Below are 12185 nucleotides of genomic sequence, written 5' to 3'. Positions count from 1 at the left end.
GGCAGGGTAGATTCAACCTCCCAAATGTTTCAAGGATTGGCACCAGGAAGAACAATTCTGGTTTTAGGGTGTAGTTCAGAGAGCAGAATTAGGCCTAGGAGATAGAACACCAGCACAACAGGTGTTTAGAAATGGGATAATGACTGCTCATTGCCCCAAAGAGATTTGGATAGAGTTTCCAAACCCAGAAACCTCATCAACAGGAAATTTTGTGAACAAATAGCAATATAGTCATACAATGGACTATTACTCAATAATAATAATAATAATAATAATAATAAAACCTACCATTATATACACAACATGGGTAAATTTTGTAGATATGTTGAATGAAAAAAGCCAGACTAAAAAGAATAACTTCTGGGCCCTGGCCGGTTGGCTCAGTGGTAGAGCGTTGGCCTGGCATACAGAAGTCCCGGGTTTGATTCCGGGCCAGGGCACACAGGAGAAGCGCCCATCTGCTTCTCCACCCCTCCCCCTCTCCTTCCTCTCTGTCTCTCTCTTCCCCTCAGCCGAGGCTCCAATGGAGCAAAAGATGGGGATGGCTCCTTGGCCTCTGCCCCAGGCGCTAGAGTGGCTCTGGTCGCAACAGAGCGACGCCCTGGAGGGGCAGAGCATCGCCCCCTGGTGGGCAGAGCGTCGCCCCCTGGTGGGCGTGCCGGGTGGATCCCTGTCGGGCGCAAGCTGGAGTCTGTCTGACTGTCTCTCCCCGTTTCTAGCTTCAGAAAAATACAAAAAAAAAAAAAAAAAAAAAAAAAGAATAACTTCTGCATGATTGTATTTACATTAAGTTCTTGAACTGGCAAAATTAATCTATGGTGATAAGAATCAGAATCTTGAAGGAGGTATTGACTGGAAAGTGGCCCCAGGGAATTTTCTATAGTAATGGAAATGCTGTATTGAGCTGGGTGGTGGTTATGTGGGTTTATAATGTATGTAAAACACTCAATGAGCTGTATATTTTGTAAGGTCAGTGGATAATGGGGGATGGTTAAGTGGGGAACCCAGACCCAGGAACTTTGGCTAGAACCACCCATAACAAAGCGCGCCAAAAGAAACTTCCCCGGAGCCCTTTGGAAAAGAGCGACACCTCCATCAGCCAGTGAGATTTCATCACATCATGTTAGCTCTACCACCCTAGGGACCCTTTAAATATCCACCACACAGGTCACCCCTTGCCACTTGCCTAGCCTTTGTCCCCGGGGCTAGGGAATCTTTTCAGGCGGGAAACACTCTGTATTCAATAAAGCCTTTTATTATTCCACACTTCATGGCTCTGGCCCCTTCCTTCTTTCTCGGTGGGGAAAAATACCTTTAAGACTGGCCACTTTACTGCATGTATATGTAAGTAATAAAAGGAGCGAGAAATAGAAAATCATTGGTCCTGTTTTTCTGTTCACTGGCCACTGTAACATAACATCTTGTTTAGAGAAAAGAAAGAAGGAGGGAAGGAAGAAGTGAACTTGGTCTCCTAGTGCAGAAGTTGGATGGGTGTGTCACAGGGTGGTAAGGGAAATGATGGTTCCTCCTGATCCCCACAGCCTATACATGTTATTTATATCATATGGCAAGAGGGATTGAAGGTTTCAGGTGGAGTTAAGGTTTCTAATCAGCTGAGTTTAAAATAAGGAGATTATCCTGGATTATCTGGTGGGACCAATGTAATTGCCAGGGTCTTTAAATGGGGAAGAGGAAGACAGAAGAGTCAGAATCAGAAATGGCATCTTGAGAAAGCCTCAACTGGACATTACTGACTTTAAAGTTGGATGGGGGCCATGAACCAAGAAATGCAGGCAGCTTTCAGAAGCTGGAAAAGGCAATAAATAAATAAATAAATAAATAAATAAATAAATTCTACACAGTCCTGCTGGTGCCTTGATTCTAGCCCCGTGAGACATTTCTGGCTTCTGACCTCCAGAACTGTACAATATTGTATTGTTTTAAGTCACTAAGTTAGAGGTAACTTGTTACAGCAGCGGTCTTGAATTTTTTTGCATACATACCTGTACAATTTTGAAAAACTATGCATCTCCAATTTTTTAGTCGAAAGTTTAAATATTCTTTCAATATATTTTCACCAAAACCATGGAGATCCAAACTGAGCACTCCAAATGACTTCCAGGAGTACCTGTACCCCTACTTGTAAAGCCTGCTTCATAGGGTATTAAGAGGATCATTGAGATTCCTACTGAGTAATACAGTGCCCTGCTCATAATAGGTGCTCAGTAAGTGTTTGTTGAGTGAATTAATTTATTACTCACAAGATCCTGTGAAACAGGAAGTTAGTTAAGCAGAGGTGGAATTAGATCTCCCTTCAACCTGGCCTTCACTATTGGGATTTAAGATTTTTGTATTTCTCGTTCCGTGGTACCGCCTACATTCCATTCCCCCTCCTCCCGGGAGGTGGCGCTCTAGGGCACTCGTGAGGCCAGGCTGGGAGGCGGGACTTTGTGCCTTTAAGGGAGCCCTTCCGTCCCCCGCCCGGAAGACTGTTAATTGCTGCTGTGAGTCGGATGCAGCGTGGGTTGATGGAGGTAGGGTGCCGCTTTCTGGAGCCTTCGTGTCGCCAGGGTCGGGCGAGCGTCACGCGGAGGTCTGTTTCCCAGGCACGTAAGTGCGCGCGCTGCCGGGACCGCAGAGAGAGGGCCCGGGAGGAGAGCTCGAGTCCGCCCTCTGCGGGGGTCCACCGGCCCCAAGCTGCGTGGCTTTGGGGCATCTGCAAAGTGGGTTATTAGCCTGTAAGCTCGTGGAGTGGTGAGGATCCTACACATGTAAAGCGTGGAAGCAACTTCTGGTGGGACAGCGCTTGATGAGAGTCCTCTGCCGTTGTTATTTTAGGACCTGGAGGTGGAGTGGGAAGAGGGGGCGCTAGGGAAGATGTGGCTAAGTAGGTGTGTGGGAAGAGGGTCCCAAGCCCCTCACGCAGCCCGTGTGACAGGCTCACTTTTTGCCGTGTCGCGCATGGCAGTAGTACAGCCTTGCAGGTCTGAAGGGACCTGAAGAGCCATGGGTGAGCTTGGGAAGGTGAGGCTGCCTTGTCTAGGGGCCTTTCTGAGGTCGTAGGTTCCACCAACGCTCTCAGGCTGCCTCGGTTTGTTTGAGGCTCTTAGGTTCCTTTCTCCTCTCGTTCATTTATTCCTGGATTTGTTTTTTCAGCGTACTTGTACTGTTATACCATGTAGCAAAAACCCAGGCACTGGGGCTAAACAAAGTCCCTTTCCCATGAGGACTATTAGAGCAGCTTTTAATCAAACAGTTTTATCTTTAAATATGTAGTTACAGGTTGCATGGGTGTTCTGGAGAAAGCATCCAGGGTGTTGTGGGAGGATAGAGTTGGGGGAATTGAGAGAGGCTTTCTGACTTGAAATCTGAAGAATGAGTAGGATTTTGTAGGTGGGTAGCAACGGCACTTGGTACTCATTTGAAACAGTGTGCAGAGGCCCTTGGTGAAAAAATGCATGGTGAGGAAGAACCTAGAGGGGGGTCAGTGTGATTGGAGCCCAGGAACTAGAGATGAGCTAGAAACTTGTGTGCTGCTTTAGCAGGGATGCAGCCACCTTTAGGAGGCTTGATTGCTCCTTAATTTGCATCAGTACAATCATTCCTATGGAAGCAAGTGTTTTTTTCACAAAGACTCACTAAGCGCCTCCTCGATTCCTTCCACTGTCCTCTCTGGTTATGGAAAAGAGAATGACTGCAGCAGCCAGACACCAGTAACTCAGAATGAATAGATCTAGTCCTGGCCCTCAGACAGCTTGCAGTGTAGTGGAAGAAATAAGACTATACATAAAAGCCACAGTTCAAGTGAGGCTGACATGCCAGAGAAGCATATTCATTCACTTAACAAGTATTTACTGGCATTCACTGGGTGATGGGTATTTTGCCCAGTCATGAGGGTACGGGAATGTACAGAGCTTACAGAATAAACTGATAAAATGTAATGGCAGTTCCAAGGGGAAAGATTTGTGCTTCCTAAGACCCTGGTGCCTTTGCTTGCTTTCGGGTACACAGGAGAGGAGTGGTACAGAAGTTGGACTTCGAATTGGATGGGGGGTGGAGAGGGCGAATCAAGCTGTTGGCCTTGGGCAAGTGGCTCTTTCCTGAGCCTCAGTTTCCTGAACTCCAAAATAGGGAGAACAGAAGAATAAAACAAGTAGCCCCATGTCTGTCAGGAGTCTGCACTCAGTAAGTGAGCCCTGCTGTTATTTTTACTGTTAATAAAGAAAAAGGGATGATGTGGCTACTTATAGTGTTAGAGCACTTTGTATTTAATAAAGCCCTTTTGCTAAATTTATTTTTATTAAACACAGTACATTTTCTGGAAGGTACTATACTTTGCAGACAAATAAGATTCAGTCCCTGGCTTTGGGGAACTTGAGTTTAGTATTGAGAGTACAGCCTGGAATATGGGGCATGTGTAGTCTACAAATATGTAATTATAATACCTAAGAGTAATGCTTGAAGCTGATTCCTTGCCACCTGTCTAACTTTATCCCCTACCACTCTCCTTGTTCATTCTATGGCCTCCTGGTTGTTTCTCATACACTTCCTGTCCCAGGACTTTTGCACTTGCTATTCATTTGTCAGGAAGCCTCTTCCCAGTTGTCTGTGGTTCTCTCCCTCATGAGGTTCAGGCTGTGCCAAATGCTACCTTTTCCGTGGGGCTTTCCCTAGCTACTACTATTGCTAAAACCACACCCTGGACCCATAGCCATCCTGTCCATCATGGTTGGTTAGTTGGTTTCAATGTAGCACTTATTATCTGGCGGTAGGCTACATACTCATTTGTTCTTTGTTAACTGCTTCCCGGAAGAAAGTATACTCCTTTGAGGGTACTTTTCAGTCTCCCAGGAACCCTGGAGGCTGTTGGTCACATTCAGACCTTTGAGAAGACCAGTGTGACCAGTGGTTCTCGTTTCCCAGGATGGACTTCCCCAGCTCCCTCCGCCCCACATTGTTTATGACTGGTCCTCTCGGTGTGAGCAATGTCCCGGACGTGTCCTTCACGTGCAGTTGGAGAGATGCATTGACCCTGCCAGAGTCCCTGCCCCAGAACTCCAAGGTGAGGATGGCGGGGAGAGTCCTGGCAGCTCTGGAGTGGGTACCTTCCCTTGTTTCGAGCATTTATACCAGTTGGCAGGAGTACAGAGTGGTGCATCTCCTAAGACACAGGCTGAACCAGAATCCCCTTTTTTGTTTGGGGTCCATGGGACAACCTACCATCCACAGAGGGTTTACTGAGTGCCAGCTGTTGGCTTGCTCTTTCTTACCTCTCTCCCCAGACTCACTGAACAGCCAGATACCTCACTGGTCCTGGGACTCCAGTGTGAATAAGTCCTGGGGAACTTAGAGTTTGATTGAGTGAGAATAGACAAGGGAACAGTCCAAAGGCAAAATCATTACAAAGTGTGATAGTAACTTTGAGTGAAGCCAAAAGTATGCCGAAACATCACATTAGGGTGAGGCGGGGCGGGGCTGGAGGGGAGGGGCGGGGCTGGAGGGGAGGGGAGGGGAGGGGAGGGGAGAGACTGCCTAGGACAGGACGCCAGCTCTTTCCCTGGAAGCCTAAGCTGGCTGCCTGCTACTTGGAGACAGGCTGGCTAAGTATTACTCCAGGCAGAGACAAGTGGGTGAGGAAATTAAAAGAGGTGGTGGGGACTAGAGAGGGAGCAGTAGGGATTCCTTGACAAGGAAGGACTGAAAAGTTAGATAAGTCCCCTCAGGGAGCCTGGCTTGCCAACCCTTCCATCTCCTACATGTTTGAGCCGAGCCATCCCCAGCCCTGCAGCAGGCGGAGTAGATTGGCTGTGGGTACCCCAAGTAAGTGATCTTGAGATGTCCTGAGTAGAAATAAGAATTTGGCAGGATTTGGGTCAGCCGGTAATGGTGAAGGGGCTCCCTTGAGAGCCATTACAGCCTGGAGGTCAAAAGCACAGGCTGGAGTCAGGCTCTTGGGGCTCACACCCAGCCCCTCTCTTTACTGGCTGTTACCTGGGACAAGTGCCTCCATGTTTTCATGAGTAAAATCATGATCATCGTACCAACTGGGCAGGCTCCTTGTGAGGGCTGAATGCATTAATAAAAGACAAGTGCTAGCGACAGTGACTGTCTTGGAAGAGTGCTCATTGTTATGTTGTGGTCATGCTTGTGTTTCCGTAGCCTGGGGCGTCACACTTGGCCAAGGGCCTGTTCTGGGAGCCGGACACCCCTGGGCCCCTTCCCTTGCTGCCTCCTGGTCCTGGTAAGGGTTTTGGTCTTTGGGGTCCCCCTCCCAAGCTGCTCCCCTGTTGCTTCTCTCCTTCACCCCTCCCCTTCCCTAAGATCTTTCCTCTCCCTGCTGATGCCCTCCACCCCCATTGTCATTGGCTACCTCCAGTCACGTGGGACATGTGGCTCCATTTCTAGCCCCTTCCTGGGCCCCAGGACAGACCCCTTCCCCAACCTCACTCTTCCCTCAGATCCCTGGGACCCTGGCCTGACTGCCGAGGACCTGCTTTTCCGGGGAGTTCCCAAGTTCAGGAGACAGCCCAAAGCTGTGCTGGATGTTACTGAACAGGTGAGTGGCCCCACCGTGGACAGTGCTATGTGAGTGGGGCCGTTTCTTGACCTGGTGTCCTCTTCTTCCACAGTTCAGCCGGTTCCTGTGGGACCATGGGGACATAGCCTTTGCACCCCTGGGGAGACTGATGCTGGAGAACTTCAAGCTGGAAGGAGCACGGGTGAGTAACTGGTCAACCAGGAGAGGGACTCCCATTTCACACCAGGGTGAGCCTGCGGGCGTGCAAGCTTGACAATGCCTTTCCACGCAGAGCTACTCTAAGAAGATGACAGTGGTCAGTGTGAAGAAGATACTCCAGGACCTCGGTGGACACCAGCCCTGGGGGCAAGTGGCTAGTGAGAAAGGACGGGCGGGCAGACCTAGCTGGTGGTGGGGCGTGGAAGGAGCCAGACAGGGCTGGATCCAGGTTTCCGTCACAGTTGCTCCCCACCCTGTGCAGTCATGAGCCGTGGTACTCAGACAGAACTCCCAGCTCCATTAGCCTAAGGGGATTTAAATCCATGGGCTGCAGGCGTGGCTGTATCCAAGTTTTAAAAGAATGTTTAAAATAGGGTTCTGTCTCTTTATTTTCTCATCCATTTGCCTCTGCTTGGCTTAATTCCTGGACAGTTTTCAAGTGCAGCAAGATGGCTTATGATTCTAAGAAAGAGCCAGTGACTCTTCGTGAGGCACCATCAGAAGTCCCAGGAAGGGTGTTGCTGGCTTGGCCTGGGTGTCGTGCCCATCTGTGAGCCAGTCACTGTGGTCAGGGTGATGGAGTACTTGAGGGTCCAGGTCCGGGTCTAGGTCACGTGACTGCCTCGGGAGCATGGGAACAGAGGGGGGGTTCCTACAGGAAGAAAGTCTAGGTAGATTAAAAAGGTGTCTGCTACAGCTGGCCTCCCTAGGGATGGTATCCAGTCCTCCTCATCACTGCTACAACCTGACTCTTCTGCCATTCTCTTGTCCCCAGGTGTCCTTGGGCTTATTTCAGCCACCGACAGCGCCGGTTCTCCATCCTGGGGGACCCGGTCCTGGGAGAGTCGGTGTCGAACCTCCTGGGGGAGCTGCTGCATGAGGAGCTGGCAATGCGGTGGGAGCAGCTGCTCCTGGACGATGCTTTCACCGGAGGGGCGTTGGCCTGGCTGCCTGGGAGGACGCCCCCAGCTGGGCAGCTGATCTACCCTGCAGGAGGTGCCTTGGACAGGCTGTGTATCCTTTCTCCCAGGCAGGGTCCCCGCCAGTTCCCGCTGGTGGAGGAAGTGCTCTGGGCAGGTCCGGGGAAGGGCAGGAAGTTGAGGGGTCTGCAGTGACTAAAGCTCATGCACTTATCCTTAGCGAGAGGCCCAGATTTCCAAAAGGTCCGTCTGACCCCAAGTGGTAACCCTCGGATCCTTGGGGACCCTGGCCACATCCAGCTCCGGGGACCTGTCCGGCAGGTGGTGACCTGCACTGTGCAGGGAGAATGTAAGGCCTTTAGATATCTTCCTCCTGTGCTGACTGACCTGCTGCCTGCCCCTGACCCTCTCTGTCCCCTCCTCAGCTCTGCTGGCTGTCCGCTCTGACTACCACTGTGCCTTGTGGAAGGTCGGGAAGCAGGGGCAGCCAGCCCCCCTCCAGGTGCTGCAGGTTGAGAAGGGGGCCACAGGGGTCAACCTCAGGTAAGGGGGCTGAGTCGGGCTGGTTGGCAAGGAGCTAGGCATGGGAGGAAGGGGTGGTGGCCCAGCAATAATCATGCTTATTCCCTGTAGCCCTCACCTGCCCGGGGAGCTGGTTGTGTGCAGCCGTTCGGGAGCCATCTGTCTGTGGACACCCCAGGGCGGGTAATGTCACTTTCCCGAAAACCCTCCGCCCCCACCAACAGCTCTCCCTGAACTGCTGCCCGCACTCCCCGCACGGCGTGTCCTGGACCCAGGCCCGGTTGCCCCGCGTCTTCCCCCCACGCCCCATTAGCTCATCTTCCCCCTCACGGCTCCCCTGTCTCCCCAAGGCTTCAGCAAATCTACAAGGATCCTGAGACCCTTGTGTTTCGAGACCCTTCTCCCTGGCGTTGGGCAGACTTCACTGCCCACCCTCGGGTGCTGACTGTGGGTGACCGCACTGGAGTGAAAATTATCGACACTCAGGTGAGGCGTGGGGGATTGTCACACGCTCAGCAGTGGGACAGAGCAGATACACAGGGTGGTGACTGGCGTGGGGACCTTCCCCAGGGCATGGAAAGCAACAGGGCCAGGGACTCCGACAGACTGGTGGAGCCTCAGACCCCCGTCTGTGGAGGGCCGACCTGGCTTGCTCCCGCAGGGCCCACCAGGCTGTGGTTTGCTGCTTTTCCGCGTGGGTGCGGAAGCGTCGTGCCGGAAAGGGGAGCGTGTCCTGCTAACCCAGTACCTGGGGGAGGGCAGCCCTGGTTCTCTGCAGCCCACACTGCATCTCGTCTGTACCCAGGTGAGTGACACCTTCCCCCTCTTGCCCCTGTGCACTGTCTCAGCCGGTTACTAGAGAGGGTCCTGGGACAAGTAACTGCAGGAGAAATAAGAATCACAAAACCGTGATGAGTCTGTGGCTGAAACATGCCAGCAGGCAGATGGGAACAGCCGCGCGGGAGTGCCAGCTGAGCAGGGCTTTAAGGTGCCAGTGGGGATGGACCAGGTAAGGAGGACAGGCTTGGGGTGGGGAGCAATCTTTGCATATCTGGACACTTCCCTGTGTGCTCAGGAAAGGGAGGAGGTCTAAGGGTTCCCGACGGTCTGCCCTTCCTCCTGTGCCCCCCCCCCCCCAGGACCCCAGGGTGTTAGTGTGTCTCAAGCATAGATTCCAGGGTCTGGTGAGCCAGTAGAGCAGCGGTTCTCAACCTGTGGGTCACGACCCTGGCGGGGTCTCCTAAAGCCATCGGAAAATACATAATGCATATCAGGTATTTACATTCCGAATCATAACTAGCAAAATTACAGTTATGAAGTAGCCACCAAAATTATTTTTTGGTAGGGGGTCACCGCAACATGAGGAACTGTATTGCGGGGTCACGGCATTAGAAAGGTTGAGAACCACTGCAGTAGAGGCTGAGTGAAAGCCAGGTGGGGTTCTATGAGGTAAGACTTCGCTCCTCCCCTGAGATCCCCGTCAGGATGAGGGATGGTGCTGCCCGCTCGGGAAACGCCTCCTGTGCGGACTGGGTATGTGAAGGTGGAGAGGTGGTCAGGGCCGGTCACGGAGTGTGTGACCCCTTGGGGTTTCCACTCATCCTGGGTCCGTGTGGGGCCCCCAGACAGACATTTCTTATCCAACCATTCTTCCCTGTCTCAGTCTCATCCCTTCTGTCTTGTTTCTCCTGGGGCCCCAGTTCTCACTCTACCTGGTGGATGAACGTCTCCCCTTGGTTCCCATGCTGAAGTGGGACCACGGCCTCCCTTCTGCTCCTCTGCTGGCCCAGCTGCTGCCTTCCCCCCGCCCTGGCTGCCCGAGGCCGCTGTTCCTCGGAGGCTGGGGTGGGCAGCTGCGGCTGCTGCACATCACAGGTGAGGGTCCGGTGAGGGCCAGAAGCGTGTGGAGGATGGACGGGGCTGGAGCCTGGCCCGGACCTCAGCTCTCTGTCCTTCCTCCAGGGGAAGGGGTCTCCATGCCCCGGATGGCAGGGCCCCCTCAGTCTCTCCCTCCCAGGAGTGACTCTCTCTCCGCATTCCCCCTGCTGGAACCCAAGAGTCAGTGGCAGCTGGAGGAACGTCTACAAGCACCAACCATAGGTGTGCTGGGATGAGGGAGTGAGTTTGGGGGGCTGCACCCCCATGAGGCCACAAGGTCATCATCACTCTTGTCTCCAGGTCTGGCCGCCACCATCGCGCCCTCTGACTCCGCACCAGTCCTGTCGCTCTTCCAGCTCTCAGCAGCTGGAGACATCTTCCACCAGCGCCTCCACCTCCGGGAAGACCCCGGGCCCAACTTTTATGCCCCCACAGTTTCCTGGAGCCCTCGGGCCACTGCTTGCTGCCGCAGGTGGCTAAAGGCCCTGCTGGAGGTGCCACCGGCTCCCCCTGTGTGGACCGCACCCACTTTTTCCCACCGTCATCTGCTGGGCTTCAAGGAGCAGCAGAAGGTGGAGGGGAAGGGGAAGGTGCCAGAGGGTCTCCGGGCGGCCATGGCCACAGGGCGTGTACTGCAGCAGAGGGACCTGGGCTTGTTCCCCACAGCAGAGCCACCCCCGGCCCCCGAGCCGGGCCCCAAGGATGAGCTCAGTGAGCGGTTGGAAGCGGCCTGGGAAGAGCCCGCAGCTGCCTGGTGGGAGCGGCGGCTGGGCCGGAGCTCCGGGCCCCAGAAAGCACGCAAGCGGCCTAAGCGTCGGACGCAGCTGTCCAGTACCTTCTCCTCGCTCAGCGGCCACCTGGACCTCTCAGGTGCCACCAGCCCCCCTCACAGCCCAGACCGGAGGTTCCCTGTGTCCACGCCTCAGTCCCAAGTGACCTTGCCCTCCCAAGAGTTGACCCAGGATCCGTCAGCCTGTGACGTACCCTCAGAGCAGCAGCAGACCCTCCGGGACTATATGGCCAAGCTACCTCTTCAAGGGGACACCCCAGAAGGTGCCTCTGCACCCCCCTCCCAGACCTCCAGCAACCGGGCCACCACCTCCAGGCAGCGGACCCTTCTGGATGGCACAGCTGAACTGCCATGCCAAAGGGACACCCTGGGCGGTACCACTGTGCCGTCTTCACAGACCTCCAGCATCCGGGCCACCCCCTCTGGCCCTCGGCTGCACCGAAAGAAGCCCCGCATGGGATTCTGAGTGCCCAGGGAAGCTGCTCCCCCACTCTGGGGAGCCTTGTCCTGGACCAGCTGTGACTTCTGTGACTAAAACTCAGGGCATGGAGAGGGACCAGTCTCAGGGTACAGACTTCTCCGGCTCCTGAAGGCCGCAGTGACTGGGAGACATTCGGAAATGATGTCAGCCGTGCTGGAGGAGTAGGAACAACAAGTGTCTCTCCTGGGGTTTCTTCTGCCTGAAGACACTCCCAAGGGCAGGTTGACAAGGCGCCAGTGGTTCTGTCTTGAAGGTGTGTCATTAGGGTTCCCTCCAGCAGGCAGTGCTATGCTTGAAGTAGGGGCTTCACTCAGGCAGGGTGTTTCCCTGTGTCCCCCAGTGACAGGGTAACAGTGCCAGCCCCTACTGTGGTTGGTGACAGTGGGACGAGACACTGAGCAGCTGCCGGTGTGGCGTGTCCGGTGGGCATCGGCAGCTTCTGGGGGCTAGTTTGTTTGTGGTAAGCAAATTCTACCATGATTTAACGTTTTGTAGGAGACAGTTTGGACCCACCTTTAGGGATTGAATAAACTTGTCACCTGAGTGTGGTTTTGAATAATAAAAGTTTTAAGACTGGGTGGGAGGTGTCCACTTACATAGTTTATGATGTCTAATGCGGAAAGTTCACTTTCTCAGACGGCTCTCCTGGGAGGAGAACACCCACCTGACATTTCCCAGGACACCAAGGTCTGTTTTAGATGCCTCGTCACACGTGGAGCAAGGAATGGTCTCGTCTCAAGGTACCCGGTGAAGTGGCTCTCACATCACTCACACAGATATTAAATAATCCTATATCACAGTACCTGATAATACTAAAATGTTTATAACGTTCAAAGGAGACATTGATGGTAATACAGT

At 53.3% G+C, this 12185-nt stretch overlaps 1 protein-coding gene across 1 annotated transcript; it reads left to right on the top strand.

The window, feature by feature from the left end:
• Positions 1–2514: 2514 nt before the first annotated feature.
• Positions 2515–11918, top strand: TAF1C (TATA-box binding protein associated factor, RNA polymerase I subunit C). Its single transcript, XM_066243052.1, has 15 exons — positions 2515–2593; positions 4924–5062; positions 6160–6241; positions 6459–6556; positions 6630–6719; positions 6810–6883; positions 7512–7750; positions 7889–8005; positions 8082–8199; positions 8290–8361; positions 8529–8664; positions 8840–8983; positions 9879–10053; positions 10141–10278; positions 10357–11918. The coding sequence occupies exons 1-15, from the start codon at positions 2529–2531 to the stop codon at positions 11310–11312; spliced, it is 2643 nt and encodes an 880-aa protein (XP_066099149.1). The 5' UTR covers positions 2515–2528; the 3' UTR covers positions 11313–11918.
• The last annotated feature ends 267 nt before the right edge of the window (positions 11919–12185 follow it).

This window comes from Saccopteryx bilineata, chromosome 9, assembly GCF_036850765.1.
Source record: "Saccopteryx bilineata isolate mSacBil1 chromosome 9, mSacBil1_pri_phased_curated, whole genome shotgun sequence".
NCBI lineage: Eukaryota > Metazoa > Chordata > Mammalia > Chiroptera > Emballonuridae > Saccopteryx > Saccopteryx bilineata.
Note: the sequence above shows the minus strand (reverse complement) of the source record. Positions and strands in the feature narration are given on the sequence as shown.

What these genes read in the sequence shown, in the direction of transcription:
- TAF1C (XM_066243052.1), top strand. Translation starts at nt 2,529, where the DNA reads ATGGAGGTAGGGTGCCGCTTTCTGGAGCCTTCGTGTCGCCAGGGTCGG. An exon ending in GGTGGACACCAGCCCTGGGG is followed by an intron (nt 6,884 to 7,511) that starts GCAAGTGGCTAG and finishes TCTTGTCCCCAG; the next exon opens with GTGTCCTTGGGCTTATTTCA. An exon ending in TGCATCTCGTCTGTACCCAG is followed by an intron (nt 8,984 to 9,878) that starts GTGAGTGACACC and finishes CTGGGGCCCCAG; the next exon opens with TTCTCACTCTACCTGGTGGA.